Source organism: Ambystoma mexicanum, chromosome 6p (genome assembly GCF_040938575.1).
Source record: "Ambystoma mexicanum isolate Mex_15411 chromosome 6p, UKY_AmexF1_1, whole genome shotgun sequence".
NCBI classification, from domain to species: domain Eukaryota; kingdom Metazoa; phylum Chordata; class Amphibia; order Caudata; family Ambystomatidae; genus Ambystoma; species Ambystoma mexicanum.
Genome location: NC_090935.1, coordinates 1132567578 through 1132583835, shown reverse-complemented (window position 1 = coordinate 1132583835; position 16258 = coordinate 1132567578). Strand labels below are relative to the sequence as shown.

The 16258-nt window shown below is 48.0% G+C and overlaps 1 protein-coding gene across 1 annotated transcript in view; it reads left to right on the top strand.

The window, feature by feature from the left end:
* Positions 1–16258, top strand: part of SMARCA2 (SWI/SNF related BAF chromatin remodeling complex subunit ATPase 2) — a 3136185-nt gene that overhangs the window by 3085078 nt on the left and 34849 nt on the right. Inside the window, exon 35 of the mRNA XM_069625745.1 lies at positions 2272–2414. Within this exon, the coding sequence (XP_069481846.1) occupies positions 2272–2414 (143 nt within the window). The remainder of the gene's footprint in view (positions 1–2271; positions 2415–16258) is intronic.

Sequence of the window (16258 nt, the reverse complement as noted above, 5' to 3'; positions counted from 1 at the left end):
AGGTTTCCGAGCAACAGAGCTGGATGATGGATATCTATCAAGATGAGGAATCCGTGTGAGAAGAATCCATAGAAAGATCATTACGGTAAGTCATTTCTCCTTCTAAATTAAGTGGTAAATTCAAAATGAAATGTTACCTGTTCAATAGAAAAACTATAGAAATAACGACCAGGCTAACATATTAAGTTATGGACTGAATGGAGTATGGCACGGGATTTAATATGTAAATATAAATTATACTCAGAATATGGCAAATTACATACACTTTATAACTCATTGCCAAAATGTTTGGCCAAATTTCCCGACTCGTCTTTTTGTTAAATGTATATGAGGTTTCAATCTTAACCACTTAGGGACTCTACAGACATGAGATCCAGTAAGAGGCATTCCCTTGGTAAAGATATGTTGTCAACTTTGTATCAATTCAGAATTCTTAAACTGGTAAACATTTTATTTCTTTTTTTTTTTGGACCGACTGCTTACAATCTTTTTTGTTTTTAAATAATTGTAAACAGTGATTATTTTATACTTAGATATGGAATGTGAGGGAGCTGAGAAAAAACTAGTACTTGAAACCTACATTTTCCTAGAAATGAGAATAAAAGGCAAGGGAAAAGTTAGGAATATATAGTGTGTTACAAGTCGCCCTTTATATTGTCCCAAGGAGATGCTGTCAGAAGTATTTTTGCTGTGTTGGCCATCATGTGGTCCCAACTGTGGTACTGCAGCAGCTTCAGTAGCTCTGCATGGATGAAGATGTGGTGTCACCATCAGCCTGCAGGACACAATTACCCTGTGGAAGAATAACTCTGCAGTGCTGAATCCGGTACAAGAAGGCTGAATGAGATGAGGGGAAAACTGAGACCAGCTGACCTATTGTCTGCAAATTACAGATGGACTCAACAGTTGAAACCGAGAGTAACCGCGCCATCTGATCTTGACCGAGTGGAGCCCGAAGAAAACATGCAAGGTACTCTTGCAGAGGTGAAAATACAACTGCCAATTGAGAGTGAAGCATTATAGAGGGATGACGATTGTCCTAGCTGGCTCACATTTGGAGATGATGCGCTCTGACCCGAGGGGCGAGGTTGAAGAGTGAGCAACCTGTTGGGGGAGGAGGAGGAGGAGGAGGAGGAGGAGGAGGAGGAGGAGGATGACTAATGGCTGAACGAGAGAAAGGAAGGCAGAATCATGTCGGGCTTGGTCATCTTTTGGTAGCCTACATGGAAATATTAGCAAGAACGGGAACCAAGGAGAAGATCTACACTTCAAAATGGTGGTTCTGAAGGTGTGGAACAAAGGTGGGCCATGTAATGGCAAAACCTGTATATTAACTTCCTGCGATTTATGACACATAATTATGTATCAAGAGGTGTGATGACATGATAATAATTGTACCATCTGCTTGTGTATAATTAAGCACTTAACGCGATGGGCGCGTGCGTTATCAGGTCAGGTAATGCCATGGAGCCGAGGTACAGGCCCGTGCGAAGCAGGGCAGTGTGGGGGGTGGTGAGGCAGTGGGCTGGGTGGGCCCAAGAATCAGATCAAAAACACCTGCTAATTGTGTCTCCATGCATTTATAATTTTGATGTGATTGCCCTGAGGACAGCCCCTACCCTCCCCCTCGCCACCTCCCATGCGCATTGTGCTGGTGCCGACTTCGCCATGGCAACCTAAAAAGGCGTGTCAATGCAAATGGAATTTTCTTTTTTACATTTCAACCATTTATTTCAAGGGGTGCAATTGTAAAAATAAATGATACAACAGCTCATGCTTTACATGAATGTTTCTATCAGGGACTGTGAAATGCAATTATGGTTCTCTAAATGACCACTCTCTCTCTTTCCTCTGTTCTTCAACAGAGGAGACCAAATACAGGGGGAAATGTAGGGGCTGTTCCAGCTCCAAAGCACACCCCTTATTAAATGAGCAATGCCCTCTGGGATAATGAAGCAACTGGCTCAGCACGCCTTATGTTGTGGGTAAGGAGAATCACTGATCGGCATGTGCAGATTGAAAAATAGTTTGAGAGTCGGCCACAGTATATTGATTTGTCAGCTCCCATCTCCTTTGCCAAATGTCATCTTTGTACTTTTTTCAAAGAGAGACGGTTTTCAAATGTCCTGCCAAGATTTTATATTTCTTGGTATGGCATTATTCTAGGTGTAACTCTATATCTTTATCAGTTGTCTATTTGATAGAATGATGATTAATTTCCTAAATAATGAATACAAATTGTTGTTAAAACAACTATTTGAAATCCCACAGCAAAATCTGTAAAAGTGAAAATCAAACTTAATAAGAAGGATGACAAAAGCCGGGAGAGAGGAAAAGGAAAAAAGCGCCAAAGTCGTGGAAAACCAAAACCTGTTGTGAGTGACTACGACAGTGATGAGGATCAAGACGACAATGTAAGTGTTTTCACTTTAGCGCTTCGAGAGGCACTTCAAGAAGTAGGGGAGAAAATGGGGCCATGTTCATTGTTATTTTAATTGCACCCAATTGTTGCATAGTAAATGGATTTAACATTTAGCAATGTTCGGTTATGTTTTGATTGTTATTCATACAACATTGACGCATTTAGTGGTTAAGATCCCGCAAATTCTGGCCGCTGCTCTTGGAGGTGCACCTCCGACCGCCATCACAGAGCATTGGAAACTGCTGCTTGATTTAGTGAACGTCCTAGGGTGCTGCTCGAAATGAGTTGTAAAGCCACCACGCCTTGTATGGCAGTAGCGCAACTCCAACACTCCTCACCTTGGGCCCACAAATACATTCCTCTCAGCCGAAAAGGCAAACAAAGGCAATACCTTTAGTATTTCCGCGGCCTGGAAGGGGGAGGCGGGGGTGGGGGGGTAAGCGTGATTGAAAGCAGTCCGTCTAGTAAAAGCCCTTGTGCATGGTTGTTAAATGCATTTAGGCCTCCTTTGGCAGCTCATTGACTTAATCGAGGAATGGCTCCCCCAACCTTTTCGACCCCATGTTTTGTATGTCTTTCCTGACCTGGCGACTTCGAAGCAGAGTAGATAACTAGCATGAGTGTTGCTCCCTCCACCTCTGTGCATTGAGGCCTCAGTATAACTCACACTCTGGCATTCTTGCAATACCTAACATGCTTCAACTGGCTTCCTGCATCTACATGTTTCTTTTGGAACGTATTTGCAATAAAAACCTGCAATGCCCTCCCCTTGATTGCACTTTCAAAAAATGTTTTAAGTGTATTTAAAGTATATTGTTTAACTGGTTCTTTTAGATTGCCTTAGAAATGTGTGGCTTTAAAACTCTTCAGTTTCTAAAGTATTTATAAAAGTGAACAATAATAGAATTTTAAATACCCACCAGTTGTGCTCAGAATCCTGACTGCACACCATTAGAATGTTAGGATTGGGTTGGGTTAGCCACGAGGTTGGCCCTAAATAGAACTTTTATTTAGCATGTATTGCATTGGACAGGTGTAGGATCATTCTGAACCAAAAGCCTGGGAAGAATTGTAACCATGGCAACAAACTACAACTGCCACTTAACTAATATGAACCAGTAAGTGGAATGGAATTGTGCAATGAGCAAATGTTGCTTGAACCATAGCACCAGTCAACATCTAGTATGCTGAAGTCATCTTGAACTGTGTATGTCTGCCGTGAACCACATGGATTCCACCTCACAATGTGTGCAAGATTAAGACAGTAGTGGTGTATCCTAATGCAAAAATGTATGCATACTCAAAAGAAATAGAAATGATCACAATGACATTAGAGCACATTCTCTTATCAGTAACACTGTTATTTCCCCTAATTTCTTTACAGTTTTTAAAAATATTGTTTGCCATGGGCCTATCAACCATTGGTTGACACTAGCCTCTTTGTCCTTAATACATTTCAGATTTTACTGACATTTGTTATTTGGGAAATCATGTTTGTAGGTTAAATTTCGGGACCAACACAACCAAAATAGATGAGCATGCAATTGTCATAAGGATACTTTGCCTGCAGATACCTCTGTAGTTTCAACCACAGGCCTGCCATGCAGAATGTATGTTAGATGACCCCTGGAACCCAGGATTCTCTGAAAATACTTTCAGCCTCGGTTTTAACCAAGCTTTCATAGCAATGTTGGGAAAAGCGCCCTGTAGTTACTATAGTGCATCACTGATGATAGAAAAAACCTACTGCCCACCCAAACACTGCAGAGAAATATGGCTATCATTTCCAGAATTGATTTTCCAAAGCCAGTGGAGGGCTTCTCATGTGAAGGATCCTTTGTGGTATTGGGGAGTGTCCTCCTGCGGATTCTGCATCTAAGATCTATTCTGCGGTAGCGGCAACCTCTCTCCACCAGGGGGCGCTGTGTGGCTTCCGCATGAATAACTCCTCCATAGTACTCGGCATCGGGACCAGACTGGACGTCAATATCAATATTAATAGCTGCTCTGCGCCCTCCTTTTTTCTGGGATGCTAATCAGTCATCAGAACATTTCCCACCTCAGAAATGTTTCTTTTTCTTATGTACTCTACATTTTGCTCATCAAAATCTCAACACTGGAACCCTCTGGCTTCAAGTTTGTGAGCACTTTGAGGAAATATATCACTTACTGGTCTTCACAAGATCTGCTTGCGATGTCTCTGCTTCAGTCATGAGGCGGCAGACTACAGCTCCTGCCAGTCTGATGCCGAAGACATTGAATGAGAGATGGTCCAAAATAGCACTCAATCATCCTCCAAATCCTCGAGCACTATACCCTCGAAGGTAAGACCTTCCGAGAGGAAAGAGACTGAGTCGACCAATAGATCTTCCGAAAAATCTAAGAGAAGATCAAGGAAGCATAAAAGTTTGGATTCCCAGTGTGATTCCTATCTGCTTTGGCAGAGAAATGGGGACAGTTCAGACTAAAGTTTTTGAAGTTTTTGGGATACCTGTCCCATCAACCTCCTTTTAGGAGTCAAAAACAAAAGTGTTTGGAGCCCACAGGGCCTCTGATACAGGCTTGTCCTGTGTGCTGAAAAGCCTGGGTAAAGCCTCGGTGCGAAGACAAAACAAGTTGATAAACCCCCTCTACACGTTCTTCCAAAGTCAACACGAGAGCCAGATCCCAGGACAGAATTGAATGTTTTCAAAAAAATATATATTTTATTGTTTTGCATATAACTAGAAATTAAAAAACATCACAACATAAAAGAAAAACCTAGTACTGAAGCACAATTGGATGGCATTGCCAGGATTAAAGAAATCATATATCACGGAGATCATTATCAAAAGAAAAACATCCAAGACCAAACGCAAAGCGTTCCAATCTGTAAAAACTCAGTCACCCTATCCTATCCTTCCCCCTCCCACTTCCCCCAAATCATCTCCCATTTTCCAGGGCAGCCCCTTACATTATATATTCGTTTCTCTAGAGCCATACAACAGTACATTCCAGCAACCCATTTGCCAATCTTGGGCGTTCTGCTGCCCCTCACTGCGCTGCAACAGTTTTTCATCAGCCTGACCGCCGTTGACACAAACAGATTCTCAAACCTAGCGAAGCCTGTTTCTCCCCACAACCCCAAAAGCACTAATTTCGGGTCCCCAGGTATTACCGATCCGGAAACAGAGTGAATCTTATCCAGACACTTCTACCAGAAGCAGCAAACCTGTGGGCACTCCCCGAGAATATGAAAAAAGGAGCCCTCCACACCGGAGACAGTCAGCCTGATCTGCCGACCTCACTTGTGTAAGGCAGTGCAAGAATAATATACTCTGTGTAAGATCTTAAGTTGTATCAGCCTTATACAAGCTGAGATACCAATTTCCCTAGGAAAGATTAGGGCCTCCACCCAATTCTTAGCTTCCAGTGGGCCGAGATCCCTCTCCCACTGTGTCTTAAGGTTAACTAAGTCTTTCGAAGCGAAAGGGTGGAAATAACCTTCCTATTTATGCGTTCCCGGCAGAAGGTTCGCTTCTATAAGAGAGCAGGCCGGGACCTCCCGAAGTGACTGAAACTGAGCGGATACAGCTTGTGAGAGTTGCAGGGAGTGGTATGCTTCAGTCTACGGCAACCTGAATTTGTCACGCAGCTCAGGAAAAGAGATCAATGCCCCCTCTCTCACTACATCCCCCACACGCCGCACTTCCTATCTCTCCCAGACCCTGAGTCGGCCTACCTTACCCCCTTCCGGGACATGGGCATTATTCCATAGCGGCTGAGCAAGGGTGGACCTATCTCCCCAACCCACATAGCGATAGTAGTCCTTCCACATCTGCCTAGTGTGCTGCATCATGGGCGGGAGCAGTCTTTTCTTCTGGCCACTGTAGAGAACCTGGGGAGGAGGTAGTCCTGTCATCCATCCTCGTTCAGTCCCAACATGCGGCTGTAACTCAGCCCCATGCAGGCAGTCGTTTGCAACTGCTAATTGGGCAGTCTAGTAGTAGCTACACAAATTGGGGAGACCAATACCCCCTTCCCAGACCGAGCGTTGGAGCGTGTCCAGGGCTATACAGGGCTGCCCATCCCTCTACCCCCCAAAGAAGAGTCCGGACAGCTGCATCCACTCTGTCAAATTCAGCCCAGAGAATCTGCAGTGGGGCATTCTGGAGGACATACAAGTACCTTGGCAAGGTTAACATCTTGAATCGAGCTGCTTTCCCGAGAAGGGTTAACAGAAGGGACCTCCAATGAGTGACATCCCGTAAAAACCTAACTGTAATAGGGTGCAAATTGTGATGTTACATAATCATTGAGGTCAGGACCCACCCACCCCCCTAGATATTTAAAGCCCTCAGTTGATACCGGTATGGACAGTTCTGGGGAAGAACATCCCCTGTACTCTGGAGGGGGAAGAAGATGGACTTATCTCAGTTCACCTTCAGCCTGCTGGCCCTTTGAAACCCCTGCAAGGCTTCCTGCGGCTTACTGAGGTAAACGATGAGATCGTCCGCATATAGCGAGCCTTTGTCCGCATGCAGCCCCATGCCTCCAACAGTAGCCTGGTCAAGTTTGGTCCATTCTCAAGCAAATGGCTAGCGGCTCTATAGCCAGTGTAAATAGAAGGGGGGGGGATGAGGCCAACCCTGCCTCGTCCATCTCTCCAGGGGAAAAGCCTAGGAGGTCATCCCATTAACCCAAACCTCTGCAGTTTCCCAGGAAACTTTCCCCAAACCCCATACGAGAGAGCACCTCCCACAGTAACTTCCACTCCACCGAATCGTAGATCTTTTCCAGGTGTACTGAGAGAAGCGCCAACAGGTCCCCCAGTATTGTGTGCCCGAGATACAGCCACAAACAGCCTATGAATGTTCATCCTGGTTGATTTGTCAGGCATAAACCCACATTGTTCCGGATAGACTATGGATGCAATAACTCTATTGGGGCATTTGGCCAACACCCGTGCCAAGATCTTAACTTCCCTGTTCATACAGAGGGCGCTAGAGGGCCATCCAAGATGGTTGCATTGGTCTAAGCTCCCGTTCGGCCCCACACTAATCCTGTAAAATCCTGCCGTGCTCAGTGCAACAAAGCTTTCTTTCGCCCAGCTCTCAGCTCCCCACCTACCCAGCTGCTACCCCACGAGAACTGGGAGCAAATCGTCCCCCCCAGACCCCCATACGAGCCTGCCAGCCCCGAGGCCAGGAAACCCAGGAGGGCCTCCGCACGCCGCCAGGCCACACGAGCCAACCCTCACTGAGGGCGGGCCCCGGACACTCTGGGATGCGTCGCCGCTCCGGCTTGGCGGGAGCTGGCGATACACAATCGCAGGCAACGACCCTGCGGAGATCTCCCTCCCAGCCCCTCATCCAGTGGCGTACCGCACCGCACTCACAGCGGCAGTAATACGTACCCCGCAGTACGGGGACAGGCAAGGGGCGAAGCAGCCAGTCGAGTAGCCCCCCCGGTGACCCTTGCAACTGGAGCCCTGAATCCCCTCCCACCAACGCCGGAGCTGTGGGAGCCGGGACCGCCGGCGTAGCATCAGCCTCAGGCTCTCCTGAGCGTAGAAGAATTCAGCGACTCCTGACGGAGGCGTTGGCGGCAGAGTGCTGCCCGACCCGCACCCCTAAAGGTACGGAGGAAAAGGGGGGGGCGTGGTTCAGGACATTATTATTACACGCTAGGTTCCCCCCCACGCCTCCCCAATGATAGGACAGCCCCGAACGGACCTCCGGAGGCACGCCTCTCCTCACCCGCGGAACGGGCGGTGAGCGGCCTTCGCACTCCAGCAGATCCCATCCGAACCTCTGTCCCACAGGAGAAGACCTCCCCGCGATAACCACACGCGGGGGGGCTAACCAACCACACACCACACAAGCTCCTCCTGCCTGATACCACAGATACCCTAAGCAGCACAACAAGCCATCGGGCACTCAGCAATACTACCAGGTGATCAGAAAGGGGGTAAAATAAATAAATAATATAAAAAGAAAACTCCAAACTCCCACAAGGGGACCGTCCGCCAGGGCGGTAAGTGGGGAAAACGGAGTGCAACAGCAGTGGCTTCGCCGAACCTTTTCATGCCACACACCATGGGACAGCCAGCCCAGCTCACAACTCCCTCCCATCCTCTACTGACCCGCTCAGCTGCCCCTGCCCTCTGAAAATCCGGAGAAACCCTCAAGAAGCTGCAAAATACAAACATCATCTTTGAGCCATCTTTGAACCCATAGTCGCCATGGGAAAATCAGACAAGTTGCAAAGAAAGCTTAATTTCGAAGGTGGCAACACCCCAAAAGCCCCCAGGCAACAAGAAAACTCGGAGCCCACACCTGGTTGTTCCCACCAAATGGAAGCAGAAGGCAACCCATCTGAAATCAAAGGGCTCTTCCTGGATCTCAAAGAAGGCATAGGGAGCCTAAACAATAAAATGGATGGCCTTTCATCTAAGGTGGACCTCCTACAACACCGTATGGACACCCACTCAGAACGCCTAAACGAAGTAGAACGACGAGTGTCCAAACTGGACGATTGCGCAGCTACCCTATCGGGCAAGGTATCCCAACTAGAAACCCATTTGAAAGCGACTATAGCCAAGTGCGAAGATTTAGAGGGCCGCTCGAGAAGAAATAATATCCGGATTATCGGAGTAAGGGAACACCAGTCGCAGACAAAAATGGAAGACTATGTGGAGTCACTCTGCAGAACCCTCTTCAGCCGTGAAGCCCTGTCCCACCTATTCATAGTAGAGAGAGCACACAGAATCCCAGCCTCCAGACCTGCCCCAGGCGTACCGCCCAGGCCAATAATCGCCAAACTACTCAACTATAGGGACCGCAACACCATCCTCCGATTGGCCAGGGAGAGGGGAGAGCTCCTCCATGAAGGTGACAAAATTCACTTTTACCCAGACTTTTCCCTTGCAGTCCAAACGTAGAGAAGAACCTTCACCAATGTTAGGCAACGGCTTAGAGACAATCACATGGCATCCTGGACCGGGCGGGCTGTCCAGACCAGAATCCCATTCATGCTCGACCACAGAGAGAAAGGAACCACAGAAACCCACCTTAGATACCAGAAACCAGAGGTGAATAACACAGTGATGAATCATAACAAACTCACCGAAGCAAACACTAAATATAACATCATGGGGCCGGGATACTTGGAGAGCCCCGGGTGCCCCTAGCACAGCATCAGTTCGTTCAAAAGTTTTGTTCATGGGAGGGACACCAGTTGACAGCCTGGCCACGCCAGAGACCGACACCGGTTCTAGTTCACATACGGGCGAGTTGGGGGTTGCCCGTGAAAGAAAGGAAACAGGAAGAAAGGGAGGGAAATGCGCCACTAGTTCAATGTCCCCCACCAGCCTCCCGAGCCACCACCCACCACCACCTCTCCTACATAGACCACCAGAGATCCCTCCAAACATCGTCCGAAAATCTGAGCCGAGACACGCTTCAATCCACCCGATTGAAACACGCACGCGCGGAATAACATTCTGCCCAAGCAGCAGGAGAAAATTCACAGCAAATACACTGATCAGACCGTCCAATTCAAAGTTGCAACATGGAATATAAGAGGAGGCAACCTCCCGGCTAAAACCAGGAAGATCCTACAGTATCTGCAAAGACATGAGTTCGATGTAGCAATGATTCAAGAGACACACCTGCTTCCTGGAAGAGAACATCCCTGGGCTCGGAGCTGGGGTTGCCACAGATATTTCTCATCTTACTCGTCCTACTCCAGAGGGGTCGCAATCCTAATTAACAAAAGAACCAACTTCCGGCTAGTCCATACAGATAAAGACTCTGAGGGAAGAGCACTCCTGGTGTGCGGCATTATAGCGAGCCAGAAATGTAACTTTGTCAACTCCTACGGGCCCAACGTTGACGGCACCAACAATTTTGACTGGGTACACACCCACCTTTCTACTCAAGACTCAATGAATATTGTCTGGGGAGGCGACATGAACACGGTACTCGACCCTTTCTAAGGATAGGTCGCGACCCACACCCCAACCACATTCCAAAGCTAGCCTTCAAATAAGGGAAATCTGCAAAGCCCTGGACCTCAAAGATGCATGGAGAACAGCAAACGGCGACCAGCAAGACCCACCTTTCTACTCAAGACTCAATGAATATTGTCTGGGGAGGCGACATGAACACGGTACTCGACCCTTTCTAAGGATAGGTCGCGACCCACACCCCAACCACATTCCAAAGCTAGCCTTCAAATAAGGGAAATCTGCAAAGCCCTGGACCTCAAAGATGCATGGAGAACAGCAAACGGCGACCAGCAAGCTTACACCTTCCATTCCGCAGTGCATAACACGAGCTCCAGGATTGACTACTTATTCACCTCAGCGAACGGCCGGATAACATGGGCCCCCTGCCACATTTTACCAAAAGCCTTGTCGGACCACTCTCCAGTGATCCTCAGCTGCAGGCCTCCCAACCTTAAACCACCGCTACAAAACTGGCGTTTCAAGGCAGGATTCATGCACAACCAGGTCTTTGCGGCTGAAATAAGAGAAGAGATCTCCACATTCCTTGACTCCAACATCGGATTGGTCGCTTCAATGAGCACAATATGGGAAACATTGAAAGGCTTCACCAGGGGAATCTGCTTAGCCAAAGAAAACGTCATCCTTAAACTAATTAGGCGAGAACTAGCCAGCAGTGAAGAGCGGCTTCGATCCCTTGAACCTAAATGCACAGACGGGTCCAACCCAGCCTCTCAAGCAGCCCTAAAGGAAGAGCTAAGGAAATTCAACACCACGGCAGACCGTGAAATAAAATTCCTCAACCGCAATAGACAAGTCCGGCAATACGGCGAAGGCCAAAAACCTGGAGCCCTCCTAGCCAATCTGATAAAAGCTGACAGGAAACTAACACAGATAGAAGGAATACGCTCCAAACATGGCGCGCCAATACACACCGACGAGGGAATCGCAGAGGAATTCAGACTCTTTTACCAAGAATTATACAGCTCCAAACACAACACGAACTCAAACGCACTGCGAGAGTACCTCGAAAACACAGAACTGTACTGGGTGGAAGAACAGCTACGAGAACCCCTCAATGAACTTATTACACCTGAAGAGATCACTGAAGTAATCAAAACTTTCCCAGGCGCAAAAGCCCCTGGCCCAGATGGCCTAACGGGAGAATTCTACAAAGCATTTGCAGATACCCTGGCCCCCCTCCTAGCCGAAGTTTAGCAAGAAGCTCGAAGTGGAATGTCTCCCACGGTCCACCTGCGAAGCCAACGTAGTTCTCTTACACAAGCCGGGCAAACCACCTGAAGAATGCGCATCATACCGCCCTATCTCCTTACCTAACCTCGACAAAAAAATCCTGGCCAAGGTGCTCACAAATAGGCTGATGCCACTGGTGCTCGCAGACCAAGCGGCTTTCATACCCGGTCGCAACACATCCTTTGGTATTAGAAGACTATTTTGCATCATCGTGGCACTAGACCCTTCCCAAAAGGCAATTGCTGTCCTACTCGACGCTGAAAAGGCATTTGATTCGGTGGAATGGCCATTTCTGTTCGCAGTGCTCACCAGGATGGGACTAGGAGCCCGCTTCATTAAGTTGGTAGCGCTACGATACACCAAACCTCGAGCCAGCATTGTCACAGGAGCAGCAAAATCAGCCCCATTGGAACTACAACGTGGCACCAGACAGGGTTGCCCGCTCTCTAATATTCGCCCTGATAATGGAACCGTTAGCCTCCAATCTGTGCGAGCAACGGATCCTTAAAGGCCTCAACATAGACCCACACAAACTAATTATATCACTATATGCAGACGGCATTGCCTTGTTTATACGCGATCCTGAAGAAAACTTGAATCCAGTCATGAGGGAAGTGATCAAGTTCGAAGCAGTATCCGGTCTAAAAATCAATCAAACAAAATCCATCATATTTCCGTTAACTCCAACCACTCAGCCGTTCGCTGACGACTTCCAATTCACTTGGCAAATGTCCTGAGTTCGCTACCTAGGGATCATGGTGGCACTAAATTACCAGGACGTATTTCGTGACAACTACGAAGAAGTGGCGAAAGTACTACAGGAAAAAGTATCACGTTGGAAGACGCTGCCACTAACCCTCTGGGGAAAGGCCTCTCTAGTAAAGATAGTGATTATACCAAAGCTCCTGTACTTGTTCACCAACATCCCGATCCTGTTACCATAACCCTTCCTGAAGAAACTAAAAAGTATGGTCCTTGAGCTGCTATGGGCAGACAAACCCGCCAGAGTCGCTTACTCAACACTGACCCTACCAGTGGCCAGTGGAGGGCTATCCCTCCCAGACCTAGAGAAATACTTCTGGGCGGCACAAGCACAGTTTCTTAGCCACTGGTATGCCGAGCAGTTTGTCAGACCTCACGTTCAAGTGGAGCGAGCCCTCGCGACACCCAATCTGCTGAGTGCAGTTATCCACAGCCAGATTCCAGTCCCCAATAATACAATGAACATCGTGCTCTCAACCTACAAAGTCTGGAAGAAGATTGCCCAAAAGTACGAAGTACAGACTCGATACTCGCCCCTTCTCCCAGTCAAATTTATACCAGGTATACCACTGACATCAGAGACAGTCTTTCATCGATGGGTCGAGAAATTAAACATAAACACACTGGGTGATCTCTTAATTGAAGACAGTTTTATGACCCCCCAGCAAGCAAAGCAAAAAGGGCCCTTGATACATTCATCTAATTCGGAACGCGTTCTACCCTACAAACAATCTGGCCCACCTTTCCACGTCAACCTCCAACCTGGCAACTTCTCCATAACGTAATCAAGGCACAGGGAGAGGGCAGACTGGTATCGCAAATATACAAATCCATCATGACCGATACAGCCCCCGTCAATAGCCTCATCAAAGCAAGATGGGAGCGGTCCCTGCAAATAACCATCCCAGAAGAAGACTGGACATTCATACTGCGACAAACACAAAAAATAGCTCTTAACTCACGCCTCAAGCTGATTCATTTTAACTATCTCCATCAAACCTACTACACTCCGATGAAAGCTAATAAACTCCACTCCGAGTCCTCCTCCAACTGCGAAGATGTGGAACCCCCGCGGCTGACTTTTACCACCTTGCATGGGAATGCCCTAAGCTAACCATCTTTTGGAATCAAGTTCTGGAGACCACAGCGAAAATCACAGGAGAAGAGATACAACCCACCGAGACCGCGGCCCTACTGGGGATGACACGACTCCTCTCACCTCCGATAAGAAAACTTGCTGGGTTACTACTGACACTTGCTCGCAGGAGAGTCGCCATGTCCTGGGGCCACGGGTCCCCCCCTCTGTCTCCAACTGGCGCAAGGACATCCTCTATTGTCAAGATGTGGAAGCAGACTTTATTAAACTACTGCCCCAGCATGCACGTCCACCAGACATTTGGGGCCCAGTGGTACTATTCTTGATCTCCGAAGCCAAAGAAACATCCGCCTCTCCCTCAAATTCCCAATGACCCCAGGGCACGAACTGTCGACCAATTTAAGCCAACGGCTCGGCATGTAGAAAGAGGTGATCAGAACACTGGGACACAAATCCATGGAGCCGTGGAATGACGAGGCCAGGGGGAGCGGAGAGGTGTGGGAGGGGGGAAGAAGTGAAGGAATGGCGCAAAGTTGAAACCACCCTAATGTGGGTGTGAATGTTGTAGTTAATGTTTTTTTTTTTTTTACATAAAACCCAAAAATAAAGGTTTTAAAAAAAATTACAACAAAAAAAAACTTCCCTGTTCATCAGGGAGATAGGCCTATAATAGGCACAGAACTCCTAGACGGTGGGTCTATCCACTTTGGGAATGACAACGATGCAGGGGGGGGGGGGTAGCATGCCAGTGGATTTCGAGTGAGTGAATTAGTTGTGCAAGTGCGGCAATGTTTCATCCAGCTTTTTCCAAACCTAAACCGGAAACCTGTTAGGTCCAGGAGTATTTCCTGGCCCATGGTGCGACACCGCTGCGGCCACCTCCTCCCCAGTAATATCTGTCTCCAGGTCGTCTCTCTGAGCGTGGGTCAGCCGCGTCAGGGTGACATCTGCCAAGAAGGGAAACCCCCCTCCTCCCATCTGGTCCACAGTCTGCCGGGAGCAGTAAAGCTCCTCATAAAAAGTGGCAAACTCCTCTGCAATCCCCACATCCTCAACATTTGGCATCCCTTCCGAATCCACTACCTCCCTCGCATACCTGTGTCCTTCCTCCCTCCTTTCCAGCAGGCCAACATTTTACCGGCCCATACCCCCTACTCATAGATCTGACTTCTCTTGAGCCAAGGCGCCTGCTTGACATCCAACGCAGTATTTCAAAAGTCGCTCCTTTGCTTTGCGGAGCTACTGCCGCCTATCTAGGGTACCCTTCTCCAAATACGCCTCTTCAGCCACCCTCTCCTGTTCCTCCGTCTCCCTCACCATCTGTCTATGGATCCTTCTGTGAGCTGCTACTAGGGAGATCATCTCCCACTGTAGGACCGCCTTGTAACCTTCCCATAACACCTCTGTACTGTGTGCCGACTCTGTATTTATGTCAAAATACCAATTTGTCTTGGAGGCCACTCCCTCCAGAAATTCGGGAAACCCCAAATAGCTGTCCATACGCCATAGGGGCTGTTCCTTCTTTTTACTTGTATCAAGTACCATAACCAAAGGAGAATGATCTGATATGTCCCTAGCGAGGAAAGTAGCCGACCTAAGCCTATGCATATCCCCCGTCTGGACAAAGAAATAATCCAACCTGGACAGTGAGCCATGCACCCCTGACGACGAGAAGTAAAAGCCATCATCCAGCGGGTGCACCTCCCTCCAGGCGTCCACCAACCCCATTGCAAGGGCGAATGTGCTCAGTTTCATGTGTGTGCCTGCCGCTCTAGCCCTAGTGTGCTTACGATCTCTTGCTGGGTTCATGACATCATTGAAACTCTCCCCCCTGCCTCCCCACCCAGGACCCATCTATCTACCTGATTGCGCAACAGCTTTGTCTGGATTTGAGTCAGAAGGTCCAATGCAAGGGATGGAGGGGCATACACACACACCACTCTCCAAACCTCTCCCCAAAGTTCCCCAGTCACCAGCACGAATCGGCCTCGCAAATCCTGCAACACCTCTAGTAGCCGCAAGGGGGACCCTCTCATGCAGTAGTATCAAAACACCCCTTGCTCCGTGTAACGCTGTGCAGTAGTTTGTATGTTTAAAGAAGCTGCATTGCGCCCCAGCCAAATGGAGGACCTTATCAGGCGAGTGCCGGTTAAGAAATTCTAACACCAGCCGTCTCTTAATGCTGGACCCCCAATCCATTCAAGTTCCATATTAAAAAGGACATTGTCCTAGGTGTATCCTTTTCTGCCATACCTTGGAAACAGGGCCAGTATTTTAACCAAGGGGACCCCCATCCACATCATGGTCTGGAAAAGTAATGAAAAAAACACCCAAATTCGATTTCCTTTCCTGTGTTCCAGTTGTCAAACCAACTGACCCATTCCCAATGATCCCAACTAATAATCTGTGGTGCAAACATGAATACCCCCATCCTGTACGCCTCCCTCACACTCCCAACTAGAAGCACCTGTCGCCCAAAACCCTGAGAACCCAAACATACAACAACCATTGAAAACATACCTGGGGTAATCTTCTAGAGGCCAGTGAGACCCTTTAAACCCCAACCTGGGACCGACCATATATAGGATTCCATAATGCAAAAAAGAAAAGCCTTAATGACCACTGAATTTCCTCCTTCACTTGACTGCAACGCGTCCAGCCTCTTCCCCTCACTCATACACAATTAAACCTGAACACCATAATGATCATAAACCAGCTGATATCACTCAGCGTAACC